Below are 26050 nucleotides of genomic sequence, written 5' to 3' on the forward strand. Positions count from 1 at the left end.
TCCAGTCGTTGTGCAGATGAGAGGTCATCACGACGACACTTCGAAGACAAACCCCCTCGCTGAAGACATCAAGGAACGACAGAGCCAAGCACCCGCCATCCTTCGACACGGTTCAGAACGTTTTCCAATGGGTTGGCCTATCAGCCCCTCGCCGATAGAGGCAGCAACACTTCTGCAGCCCACCATCCTTCCTACACATCAAAATGCTTCGATTGGCTCCAACCCCTCACGCCTTGTGAGACCATAGGGACCTCATACGCGGCCGCTCATGCCGCTGAGCACGCAAAGCCCTTCCGATAGCACCTCACCTCTCGTCTTCACGCATTCTTGCGCAACAACCCGGACGCCATCCAGGACCGTCTTCCGTTTCTGTACAGATAACGCTCTTGGCCGCAGTGCCATCCTGGACGCCATATGTGCTCCGTCGCTGTACCAGGCTGGATTCGGGCATCCTGTACAGCTGCAGTGTCAGACTTTGCCCTTTGGCGTCCAGGATGCTAGAGTTACCTTCGGCTGGTCGTGTGCCTGCGGAGAGGGAGGGGGTGATAAGAAGTTAGGTGTTCCCGCTCGTCTCGTCTTCCGTTCTGTCTCCTTTCTACAGCTCTCGTACTACCTCTCGATCAAGAAGACTGTACTGAGTTGCATATGACGACGCCTGAGATTGATCGTTGCCTTTTGTTCTATTTCGCTCGGCTGCTATCCAAGTCGAGCAATACAGCAATCTGAAGCTGCAATGGCACCAACAGCGATTGACGACTATCCAGCGGAACCTACCGTGTTCACCTATGACAACCCATCCAAAGCGGTGTTCCCGGATGGGATCAAGACGAGCGGCCAATTCGACCCCATCTACGACCAAATGAAGCCTTACAGTGAGTTCCCGGTAGAGATCACTGGCCCAACCGTCTGGGAAGCCGAGGACTATGCGAAGAAGCCAGAGCAATGGACGCACCGCTTCAGCGAGACAGAAGTCAAAGAGATGAGTGACGCCGCCGATGCGTTCATTGCGTCTGACACACCATTGACCGGCATTTCCAAGGTAAGAACAAGCATCGCCTTATCATCACAATCAATGCTAACAGTCACACAGATCAAGTTCCCCCTCCCAACCATGGAATCCTTCCTCGGCGCCATGCGCAACGAGATCCTCAACGGCAAAGGCTTCATCCTCTTCAAAGGCATGCCCGTCCAAGCCTGGGGCAACCACAAATCCGCTGTCGTCTACATGGGTCTCGGCACCTACCTAGGCTACTTCGTCTCCCAAAACGGTCTCGGGCACGTTCTCGGACACGTCAAAGACGTCGGCGCCGACCCGACGCAAACCGACAAAGTGCGTATCTATCGCACCACCGCGCGTCAGTACTTCCACGCTGACGATTGCGATATCGTCGGCCTCCTGTGCGTCGCCAAAGCCCTTGAGGGCGGCGAGAGCGATATCGTCTCCGCTCATCACGTCTTCAACACGCTACAGCGCGAGCATCCGGATGTGGCTGAGACGCTTTGCGAGCCGATCTGGTACTGGGATCGTAAAGGCGAGATCTCTGCCGGCCAGGAGCCGTATATGCGGCAGGCGGTTTTCTTCAAGGAGACTGGTCCGGATGGTCGCGTCTATAGCAAGTGGGATCCTTACTATATCCACAGCCTTCGTCGGTTCTGGGACGCAGGCGTCATCCCGCCACTCTCTGCCGCGCAGGAGAAAGCTGCCCGTGTGCTGGAGGAGACGTGTATGCGGCTGTCGCTGCATATGGTGCTGGAGGTCGGGGATATCCAGTTCCTCTCCAACGCTCATGTGCTGCATTCTCGCACGGCGTACAAGGACTTCCCGCCGCCGGCGCCGCGGAGGCATTTGATGCGGTTGTGGCTGGCTACGCCGGAGGACGAGGGAGGGTGGAAGCTGCCGTTCCCGGATTCGAAGCATGCGAAGAGGGGTGGTGTGCAGGTGGATGATACGCCGCCGAAGGCGTTGTTGGATGCTGAGTAAGGAGGTGAAGAGAGAGAAACAAGTTGGTGGAGGAGGTTCAAGACTGGTAAATATCGTCTGTAGCTGCAGATATATACGCTCATTCGGAATATAAAACACATTCGCTCAATACATCATCACTCATAGAAAACCAGACACCTCACCTCAATCGACTGCCTCCCCGGCGCCTCCTTCGGCGTATTCGGATCAATGAAAGCAGTATGCGGCGTCCTCACCGCAATCCCCTCCCGTCCGCCGGGCATACCCTGCCCTCGCGAATCAAAGCACTTCAACAGCATCGTCTCCTCGGGAGTCATATCCGGCATATACCAGAACTTATGCTGCTCGCTCGGCGCCACCCCCAGCGTTTCGCCCTTGACTTCATAGCCCTCTGTAGACTGGTAGGAGGACTCGTCGGGCAGCTTCTCCTTGCCGCGGTCGTCGTCGTCCATGACGGAGTCGGCGCGTTTGGGGTACATGAGGTCGACGGGGATGAAGTCGTCGGGGCTTGTCGAGCGCCAGTCGATGACGGCTAGGGGGAAGTCTGTGGCTGGGTTTTCGATGGGGCGCCAGACGTTGATGATTTGGTACCGTCCTTTCAAGAGCTCATCTGCTTCGTCGGGGAGATGTCGGCGGACGCGCGCGGCGGCTGCTTCGGGGGTCTGGTCAACGTGGACTTGCTGTACAGGCTGGCGTGGCGAATCCTTCTGTCTTCGTCGGATGGTGTGGTCGAAGATGTAGACTTTCTTCACGCCCTGGTGTGACTTCTTGATAAGCTCTTCGACCTCTTTGTAATAGCCGTCCCGCACCACCTCGTCTGAGGTGAAGAGCTTCTCTTTCGCAGGAGAGTTGACGACCGCAAAGCCAGACTTGTCCGTCGAGAATTCTGCTTCCTTTCCTCGAATGCTGTTGACGGACCTCGTGTGGTCGTTTTGCTGGAAGGCTTTGCCCGGACCGTCCACCTTCGCCCACGGCTTGCCGGTGTAGGAGGTCGTGTCAATGTGTTTGAAAACTGCCGTCGTCATGTTGGCGTGGGCTGGGGTTGTTGCAAAGCCTCGAGTGGTTGTCGTTGTATACAGGCGTTGTTGGAAGAGGCGGCTTGATCTCGCAAGCATTCGGTGGTGACGAAGAAGTTTGTGCGTGTAAGATGTCTTTCTTGAGTCTTGGGTAGGAGAGGTAATGTAGATTAAGGGAAAGACTGTACCTATATACTCGCCATCAATGCCCCAATGCATTTGTAAGGTGCCGTGAGCGAGGACGTCATAAGCTGAGGAAGCTTCGTTCCAAACCGAGGCATTTCCGAATCGCATCATCTGGAAGCTATACCATTTGTGATCCGACGCAGCGACGTTCTCTCAAGGCCGGTCTCCATGTCGTGTTGATGGAGGAAGTGTAGGATGTTGTTGTCCCTTCCTTGCCACTAAAAGGACCGTCGAGTGCCGCGGCAGCAGTGCGGTCTGTGCGAGAGACGAGACAGGAGGCTAAGACGACCTCACCTCTTTCGCGAGCCATCCACGGGCAATACAGTCAAAGCAGTACACAAGTTGGCGGCGACGAATACAATCTCCAGGCCACCTCTGGTGCACTAACACCATGATACGCAAAGCGAGATGACTGCACGTTAGACACGGTCCAAGCCATCTTGGGACAGTACCGATCACCCATCAACGGTAGGATTTCTAACCTACTCTTCCTCATCACTTTACTCTCGCTAGGGAGTATCAATCGGCGCATTGTTGTCTGAACCAGCTCGCCAGGTAAGAGGGTCTCCTGGGTCGTACCTCAAGCGCCGGCATCGGCCAGCTACAAAATTACCGCAGTTGGCTTCACGTTGCCTTCTGATTCCACAGCATTGACCCACCTTTTGGACGACATGCCAGTTACAACAGGCCGCTATGAGCACTGCTCCATCCTCAGACGTCGTGGTCAACGGCGGGCCAATCCCCGACCGACCAACCTACACGCCATGGGACACCGTCCGCTACATCTGGACGACGCTTGGCCTACCTTTGAACGCCCTCGACTCTCTGACTTTGGAGAATGGTGGACCCTACTACAAATCATCTTTCCAGATCAGTCATACAGCTCAAAGCAGCATCGCACTCTCAGCCCTCAGCGCTGCCTTGATACATTCTCTCCAAACCGGTTTAACAGTTCCACAAGTCACCGTTCCACTCCGCCACGCGTGCCTCGAGTTCCAGACCGAGAAGCTCTTCACCATCAACGGCCAACCGCTCCCCTCAACCTGGGGTCCGATCGGTGGGCTACACAAATGCGCTGACGGCTACGTGAGGATCCACGATAGCTTCTCTAATCACCGTAATGGAACCCTGAAACTCCTTGATCTGGATGAAGGGTCGAGCAGGGACGACGTCGCGGAGCAGGTAGCAAAGTGGAAGAAGCTCGAACTCGAAGAAGCTGGCCACAGTAACCGGCTCGCCATCTACGCCTTGCATAACTTCGCTGAGTGGAATGCTACGCCGCAGGCTGAAGCTATCTCGAACTTCCCGATCATCATTCGCAAGATTGGCGACGATGGACCAAACGGCTTGCCGTCGACGTTGAAGAACCCCGCCGACCGCTGTCTCCGCGGCCTCCGCGTGCTTGAACTCAGCCGTGTCATCGCAGGTCCAGTCTGCGGCAAGACTCTAGCTTTGCACGGCGCAGACGTGATGTGGATAACGTCTCCTCATCTCCCAGACCTACCTTCTCTCGACCGAAACCTCTCGCGCGGAAAGCGGTCGATCCAGCTGGACTTAGACAATCCCTCAGACCGCAAGACGCTCAAAGAGCTGATCAAAACCTGCAACGTCTTCATCCAAGGCTACCGTCCCTCGAGTCTCGCAGCTCGCGGCTTCGGACCCGCTGATCTCGCAGCGTTGAATCCAGGCATCATCTACGCCAACCTCTCCGCCTTCGGCCCTGAGGGTCCATGGTCTAATCGTCGCGGCTTCGATTCCTTAGTCCAGACATGCTCTGGGATGAACGTCTCGGAAGCCGAGCACAGCGGCTCCCGGGCGCCTGCTCAGCCGACGCCGGTGCAAGCGCTGGATCATGCGGGTGGGTTCTTGCTTGCTGCGGGGATTATGGCGGCGTTGTACAAGAAGTCGGAGCATGGTGGGAGCTGGGAAGTACACGTCTCGTTGGCGGGGGTGATGAAGTATCTGCGTAGTCTTGGGCAGTGGCCCGGAAAAGAAGGCTTCGAGCACCGGGATCCAGCTTCCGACGGAGAGGAATTGCCGGAGCAGTACTTTGAAGAACGAGAATCTGCTTTTGGGCACATGCGAGGGCTAAAGCACGCTGCTCAAGTCGAAGGGGCACAGCCGGGATTCGACTTCATGTCCAGACCACTGGGAAGAGACGATTCGAAATGGTTGTGAACAAATCCAATGGCCTAAAATGCATAAGTAATAAACATTCCACATCAATTTCAAGCAACCTTAGTTTCCTGCTGCCCCGGCTGCGCATCCATCGCCACCTGTCCCTTTGCCTTCAACTCCTCCAACCGCTTCAGCTCTTCCTCCTTCATCTTCTGCTGCCGCTTGAGACGCGCAGGTACAAGCCTATCCCTGTTCTCCGTGATCTTCCAGTCACCCAGATCCTCCTTGCCCAGCTCCGCTAGCGTCTTCTTCTCGACAACGCTGTAGTTGCTCGGATCCTGGAAGAACGGCTCCTTGAGACTCACAGGCGGGTTAGTGATGACCCGTAGATTTCGGAGCTTGTTGTTCGAATGCGAGTGCAGCATCAGCGGGTGGAGTAAGTAGACATCTCCTACTTTGCCCGTGGCTTCCACGAACGCATCCTCGGGCATGGATTTCGCCATGTTGTTGAAGAAGTCGAGGTTGACGGGACGATCGAAGTTGGGCACCTCGGCCCGCGGGTCCATCATCGGGCTCACGCCTTCGGGGTGTTGGTACAGGTGGTTTGCGATTTTGGGGATAGCGGGTGGGCAGATCATGGTCCCGCCGGCTTGGGGCTGGATGTCGGTGAAGAGGGGTATGACGAGGAGGCCTTGTTCGGGGGAGTCGAGGTAGTGGACCTACCCATATCAATCAGCTGGTGGGCGGAAAGGGCAGGGGGTAGGGGGAGCTTACGAAGAAGTCGCCATCAACGTGCCAGCCTTTGAGATCACGACCGCCGATGTCCTTGCCAGCGCCTTCGGGCGTGCCGAAGTTTACGATGAATCCGTCATTCCAGGTGCGATTGTAATCGGCAATCTTGTCTTCACCACCAAGCAAGTCGCAAATCGCTGTCCACGCTTTAGGTGCAAACTTGCTGGCATCGAATTCATTGTGCATGGGAAGGTTCAACCGCTCGGAATGCCATGTCGACTTGTCGTTGGGGTCCATTCCAAGACGCGTCCAGAGATTTCCAGCGAGGTCGTCGACCTGTTGCTGCGTGAAGCAGTTGGACAGCTTGATCCAGCCATGTTTCATGAAGTGGTCAACATCGTCTTGAGTTATCTGTTGGTAGGCCATGTTGACAAGAAGCTTTCAGTGATAAGCAGTGTATAGTGATGATGACGATGGATGGATCTGCATCCTTCTCGCGTGGCGGCAGGTCAATATATATCTCGTCCCGACCCCATGGGTGCCCACACGTGAGCATGCAAGCCAGAGCTCTTAGAGCCGCACTCGGCGTCCTCCTCAGCGGCTAAAGGTGCTGGGTAAATTCTTTCTGGTGCTCGCCGGGCTCGAGACGGGGCTGCAAGAGGCGAAAGGGACTCCACTCGGCAGCCATATCGCCACCAGCATTGCTTGTCGGTACCGTGGCTTCGGCAGTCGCTGGAGTGTGGTTCAAGTGAAGGGCGGAGTCTCAAAGTGGCAGGAGCGGCAAGGAGAAAGACTTGAAAAGCTTGTCCACTGATTGGTCAGGTCCATCGCTACACAACATTCGTCGGATCTCGCTGCGATTCAAAACTGTACCTCTCGACTCCATGTGGACTGCTCGAGATCCCGACATCCTCTCGAGGCCCGAAGTACTCAGTATACCGCGGTAATTGACGGTCTGCTGTGATCGTCGCCGGAATCTCTGCCCGCTAGACCGAAGTCTTGCTCCATCATGTCAGCCACCGGTCACGAGAACGTCCAGGACAAGCCCACAGCGATGCCGCCATCGGACGATCAGGAGATCAGCATCATCACCACTGGCTCTCGCAAGGCATCAAGGAGAGATCGTATCATCGATGAGGATGAGCCGTTGGTCGACACAACAGCCAAGTTAACGCTCAAGTCGAAGAAGACCGATAGAGCGAAGAGGCGAGTTGAGAAGAAGCAGAAGAAAGTTGCTACTTCGCCGACTCCGACTTCACTTCTTAATCTACCTGCAGAGCTGCTTCAAGAAATTGCTGGTTATTTGCAGCCGAGCGATGTCTTCCAGCTTCTTCAGGTCAACCGAAATGTTTACGACTTCATTCAGAGCAATGAAAGCACCATCGCCCGCGATATCATTAGGAGGAGGTACTTTGTATTGTCCCGATGCTTCCCACTCCCAGTAGCCTTTGAGAATGTGGAAAGCTCAGCCCGTCCATCCTTGCTGAGTGACCGAAGGCAAGACATGCTGCAAATTCACAAGAAACCATATCAGCACGTCAAAGGAATCGATCCACTCAACATCTGCACCTGCATGAGTTGTGTCTTTTCGTGGAACAATCTGAACATGATTCTGGACCTATCTTACTGGCAGAAAAACCTCAACGAGCGAGAGCCGATCCTCATGATTCCTAGGGGTACAGCGCCGGAATGGAACCGGAAGCTGCTGGAAGCGAATGCGGCTATCGTCGAGCGAGCTATGGACAGTCGGCTAGTGCACGCTGCGATTCTCGAAAAGCATCTCAAGACGACTGTCCAGACGATCTTCCGAACGTTCCGCGGGAGGAAGACCGTTCATCCCAAACGCCTTTACCACCTCACTCTAGTAGAAGCTGAAAAGGAGACGGATGAGTTTCTTGAGCGCAGCGGACCGCCATCTTACGAGTTCCCGTGGCATCGAGACAACTACTATGGGCTGGAAGCTTATGTGCCGAACCGGAAGTGGTCGAAGGAGCAAGAGAGGTGGCTTTACTACGCCGAAGGCCTGCATGAGCGAGATTTGGAGTGGGTGAAGCAGCGGTTTACGCCGAATGTTACATCGGTTCCGGTGAGGGAGCATGTAACTGAACAACTTCCACGTCCAGACAGCAAAATTCAATTGTGAAGCTCTATGTGGAAGGCATCTGGTTTACTTTGATCGCTCTTCATGACTGTCCGGATAGTACGCCATCTTTGCGATATCGAACGTCACATCAATCCCATGCGGCCGCATATCCCATGGAACCAGCTCTCCGACTTGCTGAAATCCATGTCGTTCATACACCGGCTTGCCCTCCACACTCGCCTCGAGATACGCCGGCACGCCATCCTCCCTGGCCCTCTGCAATCCCCATTCAATCAGCAATTTCGCCGCGCCTTGACCCCGCCAGCACTCCCGCGTCACCATTGACATCAACACTGTTTCGCATCAGCACGAACCTTGGTCGCCAGAACAGGATCACCAACCCCAAGACCCCTCTCCCTTCGGTTGCCACTCCCTTCTGAGCCTCATCATCCCCTGCCTCAACCCCCGATACAACTCCACCCTCATCACCCCCCTCCCCTCCTCGGGCAAAAACTCCTCCGCATCCACACACTCGTCCCGCTCGAAATCATATCCGTCCGGGAAAAAGTTCCAGCGCGCATAACTCATCAGCTCCCCCGTCTCCGCGGAACAGACTTTCATCGGATGCGCGGTCGGGTCGCGCAGGAAGAAGGCGCGCTCGTTTGCCGTGCTGTATTGGAGGCGGAGCAGGGCGGAGTGCCCGTCGGAGGGGTCGACGGGCCAGCAGAGGGGGGAGATGGGGGGAGTGCAGAGGTCGCCGGAATGACGGTTGAGAGGGCGGAGCATGTGGGAGTAGTCTGTGGATGTGACTGGGGAGAGGATGAAGGTAGGGTTGCGGGTTTGGGTTTGGGGGGGGAGGCGGTTGGGACATTGTGGTCGAGTATGAAAGACTCTTGGTAGCAGAATCTGGGATGTTTTAGGAAGTGTTTATATAGTAGACATGGCCGAAATGTAGGCTAATCATAGGAGGTGGAGAGCTCGCGCCTTTTCACAAGCCGGACGCCCTAGCACATCTCTGACTTCTGCTATCTCAGCCTTCTGCTATCTCAGCCTCAACTTCGCGAGGAAGCCCTTGTGGGCGGAAACATGGATGTCAACTTCACTGCCCAAGGCTGAGCACCTGATACGGGATGAATGCGAAGCAGTTCTTTTGTCGTGGTGTGCTCAGCCGCAACTGCCTTTGCATCATGGCAATTATCGCTGACCATCTGTGGTAAAAGTAAAGTCAACAACTTCACGAAAGTCTTCGCATCGTCATACCACCTATACTACACTGCTCCATCATCTCGCTGCTGCTGTAACGCCTGATCTGGTATACCCGAATCCACTCCTCCCTCTAAACGCCGGTCATGCTATGCTGTGAAAAGAGAATGCAATGCTGTACAACTTCCTCACTCCATCGCCCTCGGGGCTCATTGTCGCTCATCCGGCGCATCTTCTACTTGTGCAGCCTTGGCCTTGCCTTTCCCTTCGTAGCTGTGACCTTGCTGCTCTGGCCGTGGCTCCGGGGCAGACGCGATTGGTGCGCCGTTCGCGTTCTCGTTTGCTGCCGCACTCGAGGTTTGTTCGCCGTTTGTATTGGTCTGGCCGTTGGCCTGATTGTCGAAGCTCCAGCCTTCTTGACCCCAGGGTGTCGGGTGTTCGGATCGTAGCGGCGCTTGCGGTTGTGCTGACGTTTGTGAAGACGCTGAAGGCGTATCTGAGGGTGGAACTGCAGGGGCAGTAGACGGAGGTGCTGCACTCGTGGCCGTGGTCTGCCCGCTTGACGCTGCAGAATCAGTCGGCACGAAGAGTGGTGAGCCTCGCTCGTCTGTGGGGCCAGCGGCATTCTCAGTTGCAGGTTGTGAGGTCGCTGTAGCACTCTCGCCGTCTGCGGCTGCAGGAGCCGCTTGCGAGCCATCTGGTACGGTAGAAGATGTAGCCACAGCAGGCTGCATGCCAGTCGCAGATCCATCCGCCCGATGCAGCGGCATGACCGTCCAGCCTTCCGGCAACGTCATACCCTGCGGCAAGTGGTCATGACCATTGGCATACTGCGCGCTCCCAGCACCTTGCAACGTCTCAGTCGCCTGTTGATACTGCTGCAGTCCCGACATCTGAGACGTTTGGTTCGTCTGGCCTGTGGTAGGTGGTGGCCCTCGACTCCCGAACGGCTGCTGGTTCCACTGCTGCAAGCGTCGCAACTGCGCCAGCTCATCGTCCATCCTCTGTAGCGTGGCCAGCTGCGACTGCTCGAGACGGAGACTCTGTGCTTCTTGCATGATCCGCGCTTGTGTCTGGAAGATCTGCTGCTGTATTTGCAAGAGCTGGACTGAGGTCGGTAGATTCGCTCGAGGCCCGCCGGTCTGTGCTCCCTGCTGGCCGTTCGCGTACGGTACTTGGAGACCAAGATGGTTCGGACCTTGCTGACCTGCACCATCCTGTCCACCTGCACCGGGCGCCTGCGCGTTCTGCTGGCCTCCATTCTGCATCTGCCGGACGATGTTTCCTATCTGATCGCCTGGGCCGTTCAAGAAGCCTACTCGTACAGGGCCGAAATTGAAGATCCTCGCTCGTCCGGGGCGGCGCGCTGGTTGTTGTCCTGGTGCTCCTCGGCCGGCCGCCCCAGCACCCTGACCTCGTGGAGCTGTCTCTGTAGCCACAACGACGGGCCGTCTGCACGTCGGACACACCTGCTGCCTCTCGAGCCACGACTTCAAGCATCGCAAATGCAAAATATGTCCACATGGCAACTTTTTCGCTCTCAGCCCCTCGTCTCTCCTTCGCGCAGGCGGCGGTGCAGCAGCAGGCTGTTGAGCCGCCGGTTGCACCTGTCCTTGCTGCTGTGCCTGAGCCGGTTGCTCCCATGCCACCATGATCTCCCTGCACACAATGCACGCATCCCCTCGAATCTCCTCTGTCGTGGCGTCCGGATATCGCGCGTTCATGTCGCTCGTCGCCTTTCTGTACGCCACATAGTCGGCAACGCGCTTGCTGAACGAGGCGAACGTCATGTAGACGTCCCGCATAATGTGCATCGGCAACCCGTTGAATGTTATGCTAACGGTGAAGAAAACGATGTAGATGAGCAGCTTGATGAAGTCTGTGAAGACCTCAAGCGCAAACAGGTATCGTCGCTTCTCCTCCCAGCCGGGCACGTCAAGCTCGTTCTCGTCGACTTCAATGGGCTCCTCGGAAGGTGGTGACGCAGGCGCCGGGGTGCCCTCACTCGTCTCATTCTGCCGCGCTGCTGCTCGCTCTGCCCGTATCTCTGCCTTCTTCTCAACCACCGCCTTCTCCATCTGTGCCTTCTCTATCCTCGTCTGAATCAAAGCCAGGAAGTATCTCGATAGCGTGAAAGTCGAGAACACCGTCAAGATCGCAAACTCAAAGGTAAAGATCACCATCATGCCCGGCCTCGGATCCGACATGACCGTCTCCACGCAATAGTCCAGCATCCAGAGATCAAACAGCACGCTGGCAACCAAGCTCGTCGCCAGCCGTATGTGAAAGAGCCGCGGGTTCGCGGGTGGCTGCTGTTCCAACACGTCCACCCTCCCCTCGCCAATCCAGCCCCACACCTTCCCTGCCAGCAGCAACGTGAACATCGCCAACAGCCATCCTCCCACATCTTCTCGGAAACTCGGCATAGCCAGTAGAGTGTCCAGGACAGCGTACCATGCCTTCTCGCTCAGCTGCTCTATCTCGATGGGTCGGAGGGGGCCGTAGAGCAGTCGTTGCAGCGCGAACATGAAGCTGCACGCGCCGACAAGCAGGAGGTTGGTGAGGATGAGGAGACATGCGTTGGACTGCGAGAGGTAGACAGTAGCGCTGTAGAAGTTCGGGCGCTGGAACGCCTTGAGCAGACACGCCGCCGCAGCAGCTGTTGAGCAGCCAGCGTACAAGGCGAGACGCATGGTGTCGGAGTGAGTGTTATCTGTTCGGTTCTTCGTATGAGTCCATGACCGTCAGTGAAGAGGTCTGGTGTGGGAGTGTTGTCAAGTCTCGCATATGTCAAGCCAGCTGTCTTTGGCTGACTGAGCCCTTCTACGTCAAGTTTTACCGAAGATTCCCCGAGTGGACCTCACTTGCTGCTCCGAAGCTCACAACCATATCCTCCGTCAATGGAATAGCCGGCCTCCCACCCCCTCAACACCACCACCAATCGCCCCAACTCCACTCTACCGGCCATGGCCGGCCTCCAAACGACCCCAATGGCCCTCCACCGCCACCTCTGCCGCTCCTCCCTCCCCACCTCCGCCCTCACTCTCCGAGCCCTCTCCACCACCCCCTCCCGCCCCAAAGATCGCTACACCCAAGACATCGCCATAACCCGCACCGGCAAACCCATCATCCGCATCCCCGGCGGCCGCAGCGGGTTGGGCGGACACACCGCGACCGTCTTCGGCGCCACAGGCTTCCTAGGCCGGTACATCGTCAACCGTCTCGCGCGATCCGGAAATACAGTCGTCGTGCCGTACCGGGAGGAAATGGCGAAGCGCCACCTCAAAGTCGCCGGGGACCTGGGACGTGTGGTGTTCATGGAGATGGATCTGCGCAACACCGCGAGTATTGAAGAAAGCGTACGGCACTCCGACATCGTCTTCAACCTCATCGGACGGGACTACCCGACCAAGAACTTCGATCTGGAGAGCGTACACGTCGAAGGCACGAAGCGGATCGCTGACGCCGTGGCCAAATACGACGTCGACCGATTCATCCAAGTCTCCTCGCACAGCGTGCACCCGGAGTCGCCCGCCGAGTTCTTCCGCACGAAATGGCAGGGCGAGCAAGTCGCGCGCGACATCTTCCCGGAAACCACGCTCGTGCGCCCGGCGCCCATGTTCGGCTTCGAAGACCGCCTGCTGCACCGTCTCGCGTCCGCTGCGAATGTCTTCACCAGCAACCACATGCGCGAGCGCTTCTGGCCCGTCCACGTGATCGACGTCGGCGCAGCCCTCGAGCGGATCGGTCAAGACGACAGCACGGCCGGGCAGACGTTCGAGCTCTACGGGCCGAAGAACTACAGCATGAAGGAGATCTCCGAGCTCGTGGACCGGGAGATTCTCAAGGAGCGACGGCACGTCAATGTGCCGCGGCGGGTGTTGGGGCCGACGATGGAGCTGCTGAATAAGGTGCTCTGGTGGCCCGTGGGCTGTAAAGACCAGGTGGAGCGGGAGTTCATGGATCAGTTTATTGATAAGAACGCGAAGACGTTTGCGGATCTGGATATGGAGGCGGGGGATGTTGCGAATTTCACTTATAAGTATTTGGTAAGTTTACACCTCTCTACAGTGCGGATATGGACATGATGCTGACTACTCGGCTATAGCAAGGATACCGCAGCTCGTCATACTACGACCTGCCGCCCATGACGGAGAAGGAGAAGCGGGAGGAGAAGAAGTACCTGCACGTGCTAGACGACCAATAGAGTCCTGTACTCATATCTCCTCTGTCTCTACTATGCCACTGATCCACCAGCCGGGAAAGCTGCGATAGACAGGCAGTTGTACATACCAACAACATAAAATATACAATCCCCATTGCCCCATGTCCAAACACCTGTCCTACGCTATGCTACAAATCAACCACCCGCCCCATCATCACGCCATCACCCCCGCAATCTCCCCAACAACATAAAACAACATATACGCCTCCGCCCTCAGCACCTCCCGCTCCTCCACCTGCACCACCATACTATCATCAAACCGAAACCAGTCCTCCCCCTGCCGCGCATACGAGACGTAGTGCCCATTGTCGATTTTGCCCTTATGCACCACCACGCTGCTCAACTCGTACACCGGCGGCGGTGGAGGCGGAGGAGGCGCGGGGTCGGGAGCATCGTCGGAATCCGCGTTGCGATCCGTGTTATTGACCAGGGTATCGTTTTCGGGAGCGGGCGGTTTACTTCGCGCGGCGGAGGAGGTGGTGTAAGGGCTCAAGTCGAGGGAGGTTGGGAAGCGGATTTTGGTTTCGATCTTGGAGCTTTCTTTCAGGGACTTGGAGTGCGAGAAGCGTTTGAGATGGATGGGGATGATGGGCGGTATGCGCGAGAGGGAGAATTTCTTCTTCACTTCCTGCGGGCTGGAGCAGTGGCGGCAGTTGTAGCTTCCGGCTTCGGCGCTGAGGGTTTCGGTGCTGGTGAAGCGGTCCAGGCACTCGGTGAGGTCCATGGGGAGGTGTTCTTTCGACGTGGCGGTGGCGTTGATGAGGCTGAGTTTCTTCTTTTTGGTGACGGGCGTGCTGCGGATGTCGAGGCTGAGGTCCATGAAGGGGTCGAGGGCGGTGGAGGTGTTTTTGCAGCCTGAGCAGGTGACGGTGCTTTTGAGCAGGCCGCCAAAGCTCTGGTGGATGACGCACGGGCAGTGGCGGGAGCTTTTGCCTTCTTCTTCGTCGGTGATGGCGGTGTGTAGGCTGTTGAGGATGAAGCCGAGGAATTCGTGGGCGTCTTGCTGGCTGTAGCCGGCGAGGGAGCCGCCTTCCTTCCAACACCCCTGCAGCATGTGCACCGCGCCGTAGCCTTCGTGCTTCTCCTGGCCGAAGAAGTCGCTGAAGATGTCGTCGAGGGCGCAGGAGGTGCAGGCTTCGCGCTCGCAGTCCTCTTTGCGGTGGCCTTCGGAGAGGTAGAAGGTGCGGATGAAGGGGTTGTGGATGAGCGCTTGCAGGATTACGGACATGAAGCAGGTCTGGCCCATGTTGTATAGTCCTCTCAGACCGACTGCGGAGCACGATATGACGGTCGAGTTGGCGGACACGAGCCGCTTGTCGTCGGCTGAGAGGGCCGCGTGTTTCCGTTTCTTGTTGTTTCCAGAGCGGATCTCTTCGAAGGTAGGATCATAGACAAAGTCCTTGCAGTCGTGGCAGAAGATGAAGCCTTCTCTTGACTCCACCGCTGTGCATGGTCAGTATCCTCCATCTCTGGCCCGGCCAATGGCTGTTATACTCACCGAATGGATGATCCTTCCTATGCCTCTCTCTCGCCTTGGTCACCGCAGAGCATTGTATGCACATGTATGTTGTTTCTGGCGATACCTGCGGCGTACTTCCACTCTTGTATATGCTCCCACTGACATTCCCCTCTTGCCGGATCGATCGGATAAGGCGAGTATACTCCTCGGTGGCTTTGTCGCGGGCGTGAGTTAGAAAGTCCTTGATGTGTTCTGGATACAAGTCAGTCCCGCGGTTGCACTTTCTCTGCAAAGCTTCATCTTACTGCAACCGAAGCTGGTCTGCGTCGCGGTCGTTGGAGTCTTGACCTCGCTGGCCTTCTTGATCAGCTTCGGGGGTTCCGCCGCTGCGGACGTGGCTGTTGCCGTAGCCATGCTGTATCCCGAGTAGGTCGATATTGCTTCCTGGCCTCTTTCTCCGCCCCTACATAGGGCTGCTATGCATTGAACAACGCTGGCTGTCCAACATACCGTGGTTGATGTCCGACGTGGGCTGCCCGATCAAGCTCGGCCTCTAGCCTGTTCCTGCAGGGTCAATCCATCGGCGCGTGTGGGGTCGGGAAGGTGCGATCCGCCTTAGCTCGCGATTGTCCCTAGCCTGACGCTAAGCGCCGATCTCCAACGTCGCATCTCGTCACACCATCTCTACCTTCCCTTCTCCGCTCGAGAGCCTGAGAAGATATGGGTATGGAGCTGCAGCCACGAACAGGATAGAGGACAGCCATGTCGACTTCTCGTTACGGCTGGTATCTCCCTCCGCTCGAAAGAGCATGTCCAATGAAGCACCTTCAAACGAGGCTTCGTGATCCTTCGATATACGCTTCGGAGCATTATGTCGCCCCGTGGCAGCAGCAGATGTATGAACAGGTCTTCGTCTTATCGTGATCATGCTAACGGATTATGAAAGAGCCGAGCGCAATGCTCAAGCGTCACCACTCCTACGCCTGCCCGCCGAAGTCAGGAACTTGATCTACGAGTACGTCCTATGCAACCTTGTCGTCCACATCAGCGTTCGCGATGCTGTGGATGAGGGCCGGGGTTGCTACAACGTCGAGGACTACTACGACGACCCTCGCCGCAAACCTAAGCCTTCAGACATGATGCTCACGTTCGCCAACATCATCTGCCAACTCTCTCCAAACGCCCAAGACAAAGCCTACGAGCTGAGCAAACAACCCAACCCCGCCACCTCCCCAGTAACATACTGCCTCGAGCACGGACCCTGCTACACCAATCTCTCCCGCCTCAAGTTCTCCTCCACTTCCTGCGATGTCGTCACATCATCTCACCTCCGCCCCCTTCAATTGAGCTTGTCCTGCCTGCGAACCTGCCGCCAAATCCACCACGAAGCCCACCTCCTCCCCTACACGGACAACGCCTTCGCCTTCCACGAGAGCGAAACCTTCAACCTCTTCGTCCGCACCCTGGCACCCGCCCAACGCGCCGCCATCAATACCATCCACATCGATGGCTTCATCTGGTCGCGCAAATTGCTCAAAGCCCTCCACATCCCCGCGATCCGATCCCTTACCGGCCTCCGCACGCTCCACTTCACAGCCTCGAATCTCACCGCCTACCTCTCACCCAGGACCTTGTCTGCCTTGAACGAGGGCCTTCGATCAGATTACCGGGGTGTGGGGCGAAAAGCGCTCGCCACCGATCCGGTCCTGGCCTTTCGTGCGCTGCCCAACCCGGCGATCAAGTTCAAAGTCACGCATACGTGCGGCACGAAGGAGCTCCAACACACGGCCGACCATGCGAGGCGAAGAGTCGAGGCGGAGCATTGGGAGAATCTGCTGACAATGTGTGACATGCCGATCCCGGCTCTCGTGTCACTCAAGCGGAAGCTCAAGGAGTCTGACTCAGGGGCTTCGACGGCCAGTAAGAAGAAGGCCAGGGTGAAGAAGGATGTCGTGAAGAGGGAGGGGCCGAAGGTGTCTTGACAACGAACGACGATGACTGACGACTTGTGAGAACGACATTCTCCGCGATGTATTGAGCGACATTTCGGCCATTTGACGGGATTCATTCGATGCAGAGCCTGATCTAATGATTGATTATGAGTGACACGATTTACGAGCAGAGATACTAAACAGTACTATTATGGGGGACGACGAATGGTAGGGGCTACTGTTACATTAGCTATCTATGTAATGCAACACTGCCATTTCGGCACGGTCGTCCTTTGTTCAGACTTCTTATGTGCCATTGCCGCTCCGACAACATGTGGCTCGTGTGAGCCATCTACCTCTCCACTCTCTACTGGAGGCGGACCCAAGGACGAAGCTCGATGCACATTGATGCTCAATCCGGCATGCACAATTCCGCACACCACCACTATCCTCTTCCTCACGTCTGCTCTCTCCTACGCCGCCCAAACATCCTTCCCCACCCCCTCGATCCAGTTCCCCAACTTCTCCACCCCACCACTCCACTCCCGCAACCGCGTCTTCATCCCCTCGATCCCACTCCGATCCAGCACCTTCGGCTGCACCCAGGAAATCCGCGCCACCTCGTCCACTTGGTCGATACTCCCGCGCAACAGTCCCAGACTCAATGCCTTCATGATCAGGTGCTCGATTTCATCCAATTGCACTTTCGTCTCTTCCGAGATGGTGGAGAACGTCATCGCGCGGTCCTGCGGGGCGCGGGAGAAGACGAGCTGCGTCAGGGCGGAGAGGGAGATTTTCTGGTAGAGGAATTGTTGGTTCTGCTGCAGCAGCTCGTTGGCTTCGCTGTGCGCTTGCAGGATATTGTAGGCTTGGAGATCGCCGCGGTTGAACGCGAACAGCAGCTCGCGGAGCCAGGCGTGCGGGGTATCGGTCAGGCTGTCGAGGATCGGGTGCAGCAGGAGCTCGCCGAAGTTGTAGATGGTATCCGAGACCAGCGCGGCGATGGCGAGGTCGTGCGCGACGCGCTGCCGGTCGGTTTGCGAGAGGTCGTCGAGGTCGACGCAGGCGAGGTAGAGCAGAGTGGTGCGGTAGTAGTTGGCGAATTCCTGCTGGGACTGGTAGTAGTCGGCGCTGATGCGGTAGAAGGAGGCGTGCACGACGGTCTCGACGCTGTCGAAGGTGTCGAGCACGGCCTCACATTTGTCGAGGTCTTTGCGGGCTTCGGGGGTTTGGCCGAGGCGTAGGCGGACGGAGGCGACGTAGGTGAGGGCGAAGACGTAGGCGTCTTGGGAGGCGGGCTTGTCGACGCGGGAGGCGAGGGTGGTGAGGAAGGTGAGGCGCTCGTTGTCGTCTGTCATGCGTGTCAGTGGATATGGCTTCCTCGCTTGCGAGCTTGGGAGGACATACCTTTGTACTGCTCCGCCGTGCCTAGGCCGATCTGGACCAGCTTCAGCTGATTTATTTTGTCCGCAAAGGTCTTGATGAAGTTGTTGTAGATGGGTATTCTCTGCTCCGCGCTCTGCTCTTCGCCGTAGTACGTCACGAGGATATCCGTGAGTTCGTGCCATAACTTCCGCTCCCAGTAGTCTTCAAAGGTGAGGAAGTAGTGCTGAAGATCGTCGGGCGCGGCATCGCGCTGCTCGGTGAGGAAGTTGGAGATCTTCTCGTTGTCCATCTTTGGAAGCTGTGTAGATGGAGTGGGCTTGTGGAGAGGTTGGACAGATGGTCGTTGAAGGCAGAGGTCGTTGTCGTGTTTGAAGATGCGGCTCAAAAGCTTGTTAGGCGGCGACTCTTGCCTAATCGGGTGCCTGCAGTTGCCTCACCCAGATCAACATAAAATCTGGCACCGCTCTCTGAATATTCAACTATGAGACACAAACATCTTCTGAAGAAATAATGGCTGGTACAACTCAATACCGTAATGTTGATCTCTTCGGCGGAGCGATCGCAGCGTCTCTTCCATCGACATATGCCGACGTCAGGTGAAACTACTTTTCAACCATCAAAGAAACAAAGCTGAGGTTCAACAGCGAGATCCGACAAGTTCCCGACAACCAAGAAGTCTACCTCGACACAAATGGCTTCGCAAGCATCGTAGTCGACATCCTAGAACGAGTCGAGAAACCGGATACCGAAGCACTGCAATTCCACCTCTCAGACATCGTCGACGAAGACGCCAGCGAGACGAAGGTCTGGACGACTGCTGAGGCGCATCTTGCCAACTTACCGCACGTACAATCCGCCCCTCATCAAGGTCTTCGCCGGAACTGACAGTATTCGACAGACAAGGCACACCAGCCTACACCCTCTTCGCCACCTCCCCACCTGGCGAGAAGCAGAAAGGACGCCCCAATGAACCAGATTTCGTCGGGATCCTGCTTACGATGGTGAGGCTGGAGAAGCAGAAGACCGACATCCTTCTCGCAATCAACGTGCCGCATATCGCGGGGCAGTACGATCCAGCGGCAATCGATCCGGCGCAGGGGAAGCAAGGTGCGCTGTTGGAAGCGGCGGTTGAGCATCGGACGAAGTTGATCGAGACGTTTGAGGTGAAGGATTGGGATCTCTTCGTGCAGGAGTAGCGATCGGCTGGGACTGATTGGGACTGGGTAGATAGAACATGGTCTCGGGCGTCAGCAGGACCATCTGGAAATGACAGCGCGGCACATATCCACCGAATCTCAATCGTCGTCCAGGGTAATGACCTCGACCTTACTAGCCAACTTCTCCAACACTTCATCAGTCTTCCCACCAGCACCACCGGCGCTTTTTGCCTCCTTCTCAGCCCTATAGTTCCTCGCCACAGCCTCCATAACCTCCTTCTGACTCGCCCCCACCATCCCTCTCTTCACCTGGGCAAAATGCTCCTTCACAAAACCCGCATAATCCCCTCCACCCTCCTGTTTCCTCGGCACCGGCTTAATTTGCACCAACCTCCCCTTACAACCCCCACAAACCTTCCTCGCGGGATCAATGCTCTTCGAATGCCGCTTAAACTCCGCCCCACACATCTCATTCGCGCACTGCCAGACGAACTTGTATTCGATCTGATAGCTATGCTTCGTCGTCACTTCGACACCTCTGTCGCCGAACGTTTGCGTGCATTTGCGGCCCCAGTCTTTGAACTGCTTGCCGTGCGGTTGGTCTTTGATGCCGGAGACCATGAAGTTGGCGAGGTGGCAGAACTCGTGGGCCAGGACGTTGAGGAGGCGATGGGAGTCGTCGATGACTTTTTCGGCAAGCTCGATGGAGGCGAAGTGTTTCGCGACCGCCGTGGTGGTGCCGTCGAGTTGGCGGGATTTGGTGGTTTCTTTGCGCCAGTTGGCGCGGCCGGCGGTGGAGTTGAGGGTCTTGCTCCAGATGAGGCGGACGCCGCCTGTAGAGGCTGAGAGGTGGGAGATCTTGCCTTGGGTGATGCGTTGGTCGAGTTCGGCGAGGAAAGATTCGGCCAACTGGTGTTTGGCAGTTTCGAATGACTTCTTGGCATCTCGCTCGCCTTTGGTGCGTTTGGAGGGACTTTGCGGCTTTCGAGGCGACGAGGGTGGTTGGAACGAGTCATCTTGTATGAAATGGAGCTTCTTAGGAGACTTCAGTAGCTTCTTAGGCGAGTACTGTTCGTTCCAATCGTTAACGGTGTCTGCGTTCCAGAAAGCGTCCAGGCTCTGCCGTAGAGGTGGAGTGGGAATACGTGCTTTTGGCTTGGATGGTGACTGTAGACGAGATTTGGTCGGTGATTGAGGTGGAGTTGTTGGCCTCTCGTGCGGGCTGAACTTTGCCGGCGAATATAATCTGGGAGGAGAGAATCGTAGAATCGCAGCAGTGTTCTCCTTGTCCGATGAGCTTCCCGGTCGTGAATGTACATTGACGTCGCTGCTCAGCTTGATCGCGGATCGCGAGTCGCTGTCACTGTCAAGCACGTAAGGCCGGGGTTGACGGGCATTCGGAAGGGGCGCAACATCTGCCGGCGGATGTAGGCCAGGCTTCGATGACAACACAAGAGGCCCTCTAGGCGCGAACAACTTCCTCGGACTCGGAAGCTCCTCCTCAGAATCTTCTGATTCATGGTTTGACCCACACCAGATGCTCTCCTCTACCTCGACGCTGTCCTCACTCTCGACCTCCTCAACCGTCTTCACAGAGGCGTCGGCTTCGTTGGGCTCAACGCTGATCGCCTTCTCCGAAGCAGGAATCGGCTTCTGTATCCTGGGTCGTCGAATATCAAGCGGTCGCAGTAATGGCAGGGTCCGAGGAAACGGCGAGGCGTTGAGTGGTTTCAGCGCTATCTGGCGGCCGAGCTGTGTCTTCTTGGACGTGGTCTTGGGCACCAACGTTGGGAATCCAACCGGTACATCTGATCCAACATCGCTGCAGTCATCATCGGCGGTGTGTTGTTTCGCTGATTTCTTCCGTGGCGACGTCCTAAGTTGCCTCCTTCCAGAAGCTGTTGACAAATCCAGCTTGGCCGGTTTGTTGACCGACATTGATGGCGCGAAGTCCGAGTCGTCGGATGACACTGCGCGTCTAGTGGCTTCTTCCCTTCTCAGCCTCGCCATGGTATCCTCGAGTGCAGATATTAATGTCTGCAAACATCTAACGCAATGCTTGAAGGAGGAAGTGAAGTCAGCGATTAAGCCGCTAATAATCGTCGCACATGGCAACGGCCTGCATGAAATGGCGTTTTCAAGCTTTGCGGCGCAGGCACGATCGTGGCTGTCATCGTGGCTGTGGTCCCGGAAATACAAAATAGGGCGACCATATTACCACGCATTCGATATTGTGAGGGCTCCATACCCTGAAAATGCAGACTAGTATGTTTGTGTCACCTATCGACAGCTTATGTAAATGGCCCAAGACTGTCATTCAACGTTAGCTGAATCATCCCGTACCCAAACTCTAACCTGATGACTTCAACAGTCCCCTAGTCATGTAGTGTGGTCGACGTTCTCAACAATGCATTAGCAATCCAACCATGACAATTTCTTGCGCATCTTCCCCTGCTGTCGTGCATTCCAACGCCCGAAAGTCGGCCTCTCGAGAGAAACGACTGGGCCTCGATGCACCAAACATCTAGATGAGGTGCTGTCAAGCCAATGTACCGTCGAGCCGTCAACGGCCCCTTCAAGTCCAGCTCAGCAGCTGAGACGCTGGCGGTGGGTTGCGTGCATTTCGGCAGTCCTGAGGAGGAGGCCTGACCGGCCGTTTGAACCATCAACCCAAGCGATGGGTCGCCTGACTACTTGTGCACGTCGGTCGCCTATTGTTGCAGGGCTCGTTGTTGCAGCGTGCGATGGACAGCCGCGCGGTCGAGCTACAGCCGGCGACGATAACGGCGCTGGCTCCCATCCTTGCCCGAATTTTCTGCCGGCAATATCGGGTGGGGGCGGACTGGGAGTAGTGCAGCGGTCTGTTGGCCAAGAATGATGTCTGCAGCACTACTGAGGAGGCAGGGACGACATCGCGAGGAGTGTACGTGGACTTTCGTCAGGCGTCCAGTCATTCCCGGAGTTTTTCGTCTTCATCACCGATGCGGAGACGACAGACTTTTCACAACCACGAGGCAGCATCGTGTTATACTGCAACCGTATCGTCGTTCGGGAACGATAAATTGATCGTCCTGAGCTGAAAGACTGCGACGAAGCCATCCGACGGGCTACTCATTCGAATACTCTTCGCTTTTTCCTCGGTTCGCCGGGCTGACAACGGCTTCTGGGAATATTAGGATTTGACAAGGTACATCGTAACGTCGCAGGAGAGACGAGAGACCTTGAACGGTGTTTCTTTTCCACCGATATCAGGGTCGCAGGGAAAACCAGTCGAAGCGCTAGGAGAGCATTTGAACAAGCCTTGCAGCCGAACAGGAAGAAAGAATGAAGATAGGTATAGACGATATCCCAAGAGCCAGGAAGCGAGTGTCTGAGAAGAGACTATGAGATGTCGTGAATAGGCTGTGTGAGAACAACTTGGCGTTGGATCTGACATCAGCGTGCGGCCGTGTCAATAAGACAGACATAATTTCAGTGGTCTGTGAAAACACTGTGCTGGCGTACCAAGCCCAAACTGCGCCTCTCATCGCTCGAGTCGCTTCTTGTGAACCCGTCTGACGTGATCTTTCTGCAGAAGGCAGTCAGTGGCCTGGTTCAATGCTAGCAAGTCTAGGACATACCATGTTGTCGACTCTGCTGAACAGCCGGTTGCAACCCTCCCACTCACAAAGTATCTGAGGGTCGTGCTTCGCTTCATGTCGTGCGCGGTCCTTCTTGCTCGAGAAGCCGCCCTCAGTGGCTTGCGGACAGCCATCGTGACGACAGAACAGGGACTTCGTATGCCGCTTGTAGTGCTTGCGCAGGTCACAGCCCCTGCTGAAAGTAGATCGCGAAGTACAACCTGGGTATGCACACCTCCAAGTCCCATTGTCGTTGCGGTGGCCCCTGCGGCAGAGAAAGTGGAACGGTCAGCGAGTGTCTGTCAATGGAGCTCGACTGCGTCTCGGAGAACGGATTGCACTGTACAAAACAGTACTCACCATTTAGCCATCTCACTTGCACTCGGCGATGCACTGCGAGAGACATCGGACTGGGAGAAGCTGCGACCTGAACTCGCATTCGAATGCAGCGAAGTCGTCCGGGACACTCTGCCTCTGCCAGGTTCTCCGGGAGAGAGATAACCGGTCGACGCCCGTGACACTCTCGACGGTCCCGCAGGGGTCATTTCCGGCGAGGAGAATGCCCCTGCAGTATTCGCAGGCTCCGAGTATGATGGGAACGGTGTCATGTTCTGCTGCTGTTGCATCTGAAACGGAACATTTGACGGAACCGTCGGAGTGACCCATGGCTGCGGTTGCATCTGCGGTTGCATCTGAACGTTCGCGTAACCCCACTGCTGTTGAAACTGCTGCGGCTGCTGATAGACCTGCTGGTAAGGTTGGTAGAACTGTGTCTGCTGAAGGTCTGGCGAAAATGCCTGTCCGGTATAGTTCTGATATGACTGTTGGGGTTGTCCACCGTGCGTTTGGTACGTCTGAAAGTCGAACTCGTCGTCTTCGGGAGCGGAGGTGTTGGGGGGATAGTAATATCCTGACATTTTCGTCGGCGCTATCGTTCTCGGCCGTTTGTGGGCGTTGCAACAGTACGTGCGGGAACCCTTGCAACGGTCAGCCGGAGCAATGTTCACCGACAGCAGCGGCTGGAATGTTGTCCTTTGTGAAGGAGGGCGTAGAGGTGAACGGATTCAATTGAGTGAATTGAGGAAGGATCGACAAGGCAGGGTGAAAAGACAGCGAGGATATGTGGGGTGTTGTTCGATCGAAGCCTGGGTGAGTGTTGATGAAGTTCTCCGAGCGAAGCATGAGGAGCACAGGTGTTGACGGTCCCTTGAGTGCTATTCCATACGGATCGTTGACGAGAGCAAGATGATATATGCTTGACGTACCGACAGCAACCCCAACTTGTCTCCATCATTGAAAGACATGCCTCCCGACGTCAAGATGGTCCACGCTCATACCAATGCTTCTCAGGTAACTCAGCTTTGACTTCAGGGAGACAAGGCCAACATAAAGGCTCGAGACGGAGTGTTGGATCAGTGTTCGAGCTGTGGACTGATTGGCCGGACACTGCAAATCAGAGGCCCCTGTAGTGCGCACAGGATAAGACGCACACCCTGGAAGACAGACTGCCAGATGAACGGTAAGGCTATGTAAGAGATCCGGGTGGACCAAGCGTTAAAGTCATAGAATGACTGATCCAAGCCCGTTGAGCGCTCCCCCAGGTTCGACTACACTCGATGGAAGCATAGTGTCGCAGAGCTGAATTTGACATGGTCCTGCAGGTGGAGACGAGCCGCATGCTCTATGACATGCTCGCCTTACCGCAGTTGAGACTGGCGTGGTTTGGAAGGGAAGCCCAAGAAAGGCCTGCGGGCCAGCTTCGTTACATCGGGCACTTTTCTGCCGATACGGACCCGAATCAGAAGTTAGGCGCCATTTGAAAGCATGGTGTAATGGTCAGCCACATCGCCTTCAGCTGCCTTTCCCACAAACGGGTTAGAGTGGGTAAGGCCACCCTCCAGTATGGTGGCTGTGTTGCATGCGGCCGTGTGTGGATTTTGAAAGCTATCAAGTGTTAGGAGATGACTGTTCGTGCCACAGATGATGTTGTGAGCACATGGAGGCCGGAGTGAAGTGGAAGACCACCCCGTCCCTTGTCATCGTGTTGTGCGGCTGAGGTTCACGAAAAGAAGCCGATGCGGCCAGTCTTGACCAACCACAAGACGCCGAGTCGAGCATCCTTGTCCGGCACTCAGCTAGCACTCTGATCTGTGGCTAGTGCCCTAGCACGTCTAGCATTTGATGCGGTATCCCGGTATTGAGGCGTGAACGCTAAGGAAACGGAGTGCAGTACAGAAAGAGTCGGTGTTGTTAAGAGATGCGTTAATCCTTCCCGCGATTGGGCTATCCCTCTTTCGGCCACTCGGGCCGGCTGTGGGAGAAAGGTGAACCGAACACCTTCACCGTCGGAACGTTTACCAGATGCTTTGCAGTGATTCTCCGTCACAGAGTGGCTGCTCACGACGCCATCACAACCTGTATGCCAGAAAAGGTTGACCGAACCTTTTGAAGTGGAGAGGACGTTCTATCGTCGATTACTCGCCCAACCGAAGGCCATTTCCCACCCATCAAGACCTCGTTCTGATGTACGGACGTCGACCTGCAAGATGACCAACGGGTCGACCTGCCTCGTTGCGAGACTCACTGCGTAGCCGAGACTCTACAACAACGACCATCTGAAGTCGTGCATTGTAGCTAGACGTCAGGATCCGGCCGTTAGATGCACGATGCTAGGGCTGAGCTGCGCCACGGTGGTACAAAACAAGCTCTCTGGCCTTATTGATCAGCCGCGGTGTTTACCGCTGGGAAGGACGCAAAGACCTAAGGCGGTGGCTGAAGCAGCATTGGGCGTCCGGCGTCTTGTATCCGTAGCCTCTCTTCGCATTGCGAAGTTCGGCCGGAACAACCATGCCACCCCGGCGGTCTTCAAGGAACGTCGGCCATTCAAGCCGGAGCACAAACAGTCATAAGGCTGGCCATCCCCAGGATACGCAATCGTGAGCTTCTCAGTCCGGCATGCGGTGCGTGGAAACGC

General features: G+C 56.2%; 14 protein-coding genes across 14 annotated transcripts; 6 read left to right on the plus strand and 8 right to left on the minus strand.

Moving 5' to 3' along the window:
* Positions 1-733: 733 nt before the first annotated feature.
* Positions 734-1981, plus strand: LTR77_003186 (uncharacterized protein; the record flags this gene model as incomplete). The annotated part of the gene is made up of 2 exons (XM_064800443.1): positions 734-1039; positions 1091-1981. The coding sequence occupies 2 exons, from the start codon at positions 734-736 to the stop codon at positions 1979-1981; spliced, it is 1197 nt and encodes a 398-aa protein (XP_064661782.1).
* A 37-nt stretch (positions 1982-2018) lies between these two features.
* LTR77_003187 (uncharacterized protein) lies at positions 2019-2985 on the minus strand (the record flags this gene model as incomplete). The annotated part of the gene is made up of 2 exons (XM_064800444.1): positions 2019-2024; positions 2125-2985. The coding sequence occupies 2 exons, from the start codon at positions 2983-2985 to the stop codon at positions 2019-2021; spliced, it is 867 nt and encodes a 288-aa protein (XP_064661783.1).
* Positions 2986-3855: 870 nt separating this feature from the next.
* Positions 3856-5340, plus strand: LTR77_003188 (uncharacterized protein; the record flags this gene model as incomplete). The annotated part of the gene is made up of 1 exon (XM_064800445.1): positions 3856-5340. One exon carries the CDS (start codon positions 3856-3858, stop codon positions 5338-5340), a length of 1485 nt encoding a protein of 494 aa, XP_064661784.1.
* A 50-nt stretch (positions 5341-5390) lies between these two features.
* Positions 5391-6438, minus strand: LTR77_003189 (uncharacterized protein; the record flags this gene model as incomplete). Its single annotated transcript, XM_064800446.1, has 2 exons — positions 5391-5999; positions 6055-6438. 2 exons carry the CDS (start codon positions 6436-6438, stop codon positions 5391-5393), a joined length of 993 nt encoding a protein of 330 aa, XP_064661785.1.
* A 583-nt stretch (positions 6439-7021) lies between these two features.
* Positions 7022-8155, plus strand: LTR77_003190 (uncharacterized protein; the record flags this gene model as incomplete). The annotated part of the gene is made up of 1 exon (XM_064800447.1): positions 7022-8155. The coding sequence occupies one exon, from the start codon at positions 7022-7024 to the stop codon at positions 8153-8155; it is 1134 nt and encodes a 377-aa protein (XP_064661786.1).
* A 24-nt stretch (positions 8156-8179) lies between these two features.
* On the minus strand, positions 8180-8881 carry LTR77_003191 (uncharacterized protein; the record flags this gene model as incomplete). The annotated part of the gene is made up of 2 exons (XM_064800448.1): positions 8180-8448; positions 8497-8881. The coding sequence occupies 2 exons, from the start codon at positions 8879-8881 to the stop codon at positions 8180-8182; spliced, it is 654 nt and encodes a 217-aa protein (XP_064661787.1).
* A 626-nt stretch (positions 8882-9507) lies between these two features.
* HRD1 (E3 ubiquitin-protein ligase hrd1) lies at positions 9508-11991 on the minus strand (the record flags this gene model as incomplete). The annotated part of the gene is made up of 1 exon (XM_064800449.1): positions 9508-11991. One exon carries the CDS (start codon positions 11989-11991, stop codon positions 9508-9510), a length of 2484 nt encoding a protein of 827 aa, XP_064661788.1.
* A 273-nt stretch (positions 11992-12264) lies between these two features.
* On the plus strand, positions 12265-13505 carry EFM5_2 (Protein-lysine N-methyltransferase efm5; the record flags this gene model as incomplete). Its single annotated transcript, XM_064800450.1, has 2 exons — positions 12265-13347; positions 13407-13505. The coding sequence occupies 2 exons, from the start codon at positions 12265-12267 to the stop codon at positions 13503-13505; spliced, it is 1182 nt and encodes a 393-aa protein (XP_064661789.1).
* Positions 13506-13677: 172 nt separating this feature from the next.
* Positions 13678-15396, minus strand: LTR77_003194 (uncharacterized protein; the record flags this gene model as incomplete). Its single annotated transcript, XM_064800451.1, has 3 exons — positions 13678-14966; positions 15022-15234; positions 15288-15396. 3 exons carry the CDS (start codon positions 15394-15396, stop codon positions 13678-13680), a joined length of 1611 nt encoding a protein of 536 aa, XP_064661790.1.
* A 348-nt stretch (positions 15397-15744) lies between these two features.
* Positions 15745-16964, plus strand: LTR77_003195 (uncharacterized protein; the record flags this gene model as incomplete). The annotated part of the gene is made up of 2 exons (XM_064800452.1): positions 15745-15878; positions 15929-16964. 2 exons carry the CDS (start codon positions 15745-15747, stop codon positions 16962-16964), a joined length of 1170 nt encoding a protein of 389 aa, XP_064661791.1.
* A 422-nt stretch (positions 16965-17386) lies between these two features.
* Positions 17387-18588, minus strand: RPN9 (26S proteasome regulatory subunit; the record flags this gene model as incomplete). The annotated part of the gene is made up of 2 exons (XM_064800453.1): positions 17387-18264; positions 18321-18588. The coding sequence occupies 2 exons, from the start codon at positions 18586-18588 to the stop codon at positions 17387-17389; spliced, it is 1146 nt and encodes a 381-aa protein (XP_064661792.1).
* Positions 18589-18809: 221 nt separating this feature from the next.
* On the plus strand, positions 18810-19495 carry LTR77_003197 (uncharacterized protein; the record flags this gene model as incomplete). Its single annotated transcript, XM_064800454.1, has 3 exons — positions 18810-18895; positions 18944-19141; positions 19198-19495. The coding sequence occupies 3 exons, from the start codon at positions 18810-18812 to the stop codon at positions 19493-19495; spliced, it is 582 nt and encodes a 193-aa protein (XP_064661793.1).
* A 99-nt stretch (positions 19496-19594) lies between these two features.
* LTR77_003198 (uncharacterized protein) lies at positions 19595-21466 on the minus strand (the record flags this gene model as incomplete). The annotated part of the gene is made up of 1 exon (XM_064800455.1): positions 19595-21466. The coding sequence occupies one exon, from the start codon at positions 21464-21466 to the stop codon at positions 19595-19597; it is 1872 nt and encodes a 623-aa protein (XP_064661794.1).
* Positions 21467-22979: 1513 nt separating this feature from the next.
* LTR77_003199 (uncharacterized protein) lies at positions 22980-23993 on the minus strand (the record flags this gene model as incomplete). Its single annotated transcript, XM_064800456.1, has 3 exons — positions 22980-23024; positions 23077-23341; positions 23437-23993. The coding sequence occupies 3 exons, from the start codon at positions 23991-23993 to the stop codon at positions 22980-22982; spliced, it is 867 nt and encodes a 288-aa protein (XP_064661795.1).
* Positions 23994-26050: the final 2057 nt, after the last annotated feature.

Source organism: Saxophila tyrrhenica, assembly GCF_035928015.1.
Source record: "Saxophila tyrrhenica strain CCFEE 5935 chromosome Unknown scaffold_4, whole genome shotgun sequence".
Classification (NCBI taxonomy): Eukaryota; Fungi; Ascomycota; class Dothideomycetes; order Mycosphaerellales; family Extremaceae; genus Saxophila; species Saxophila tyrrhenica.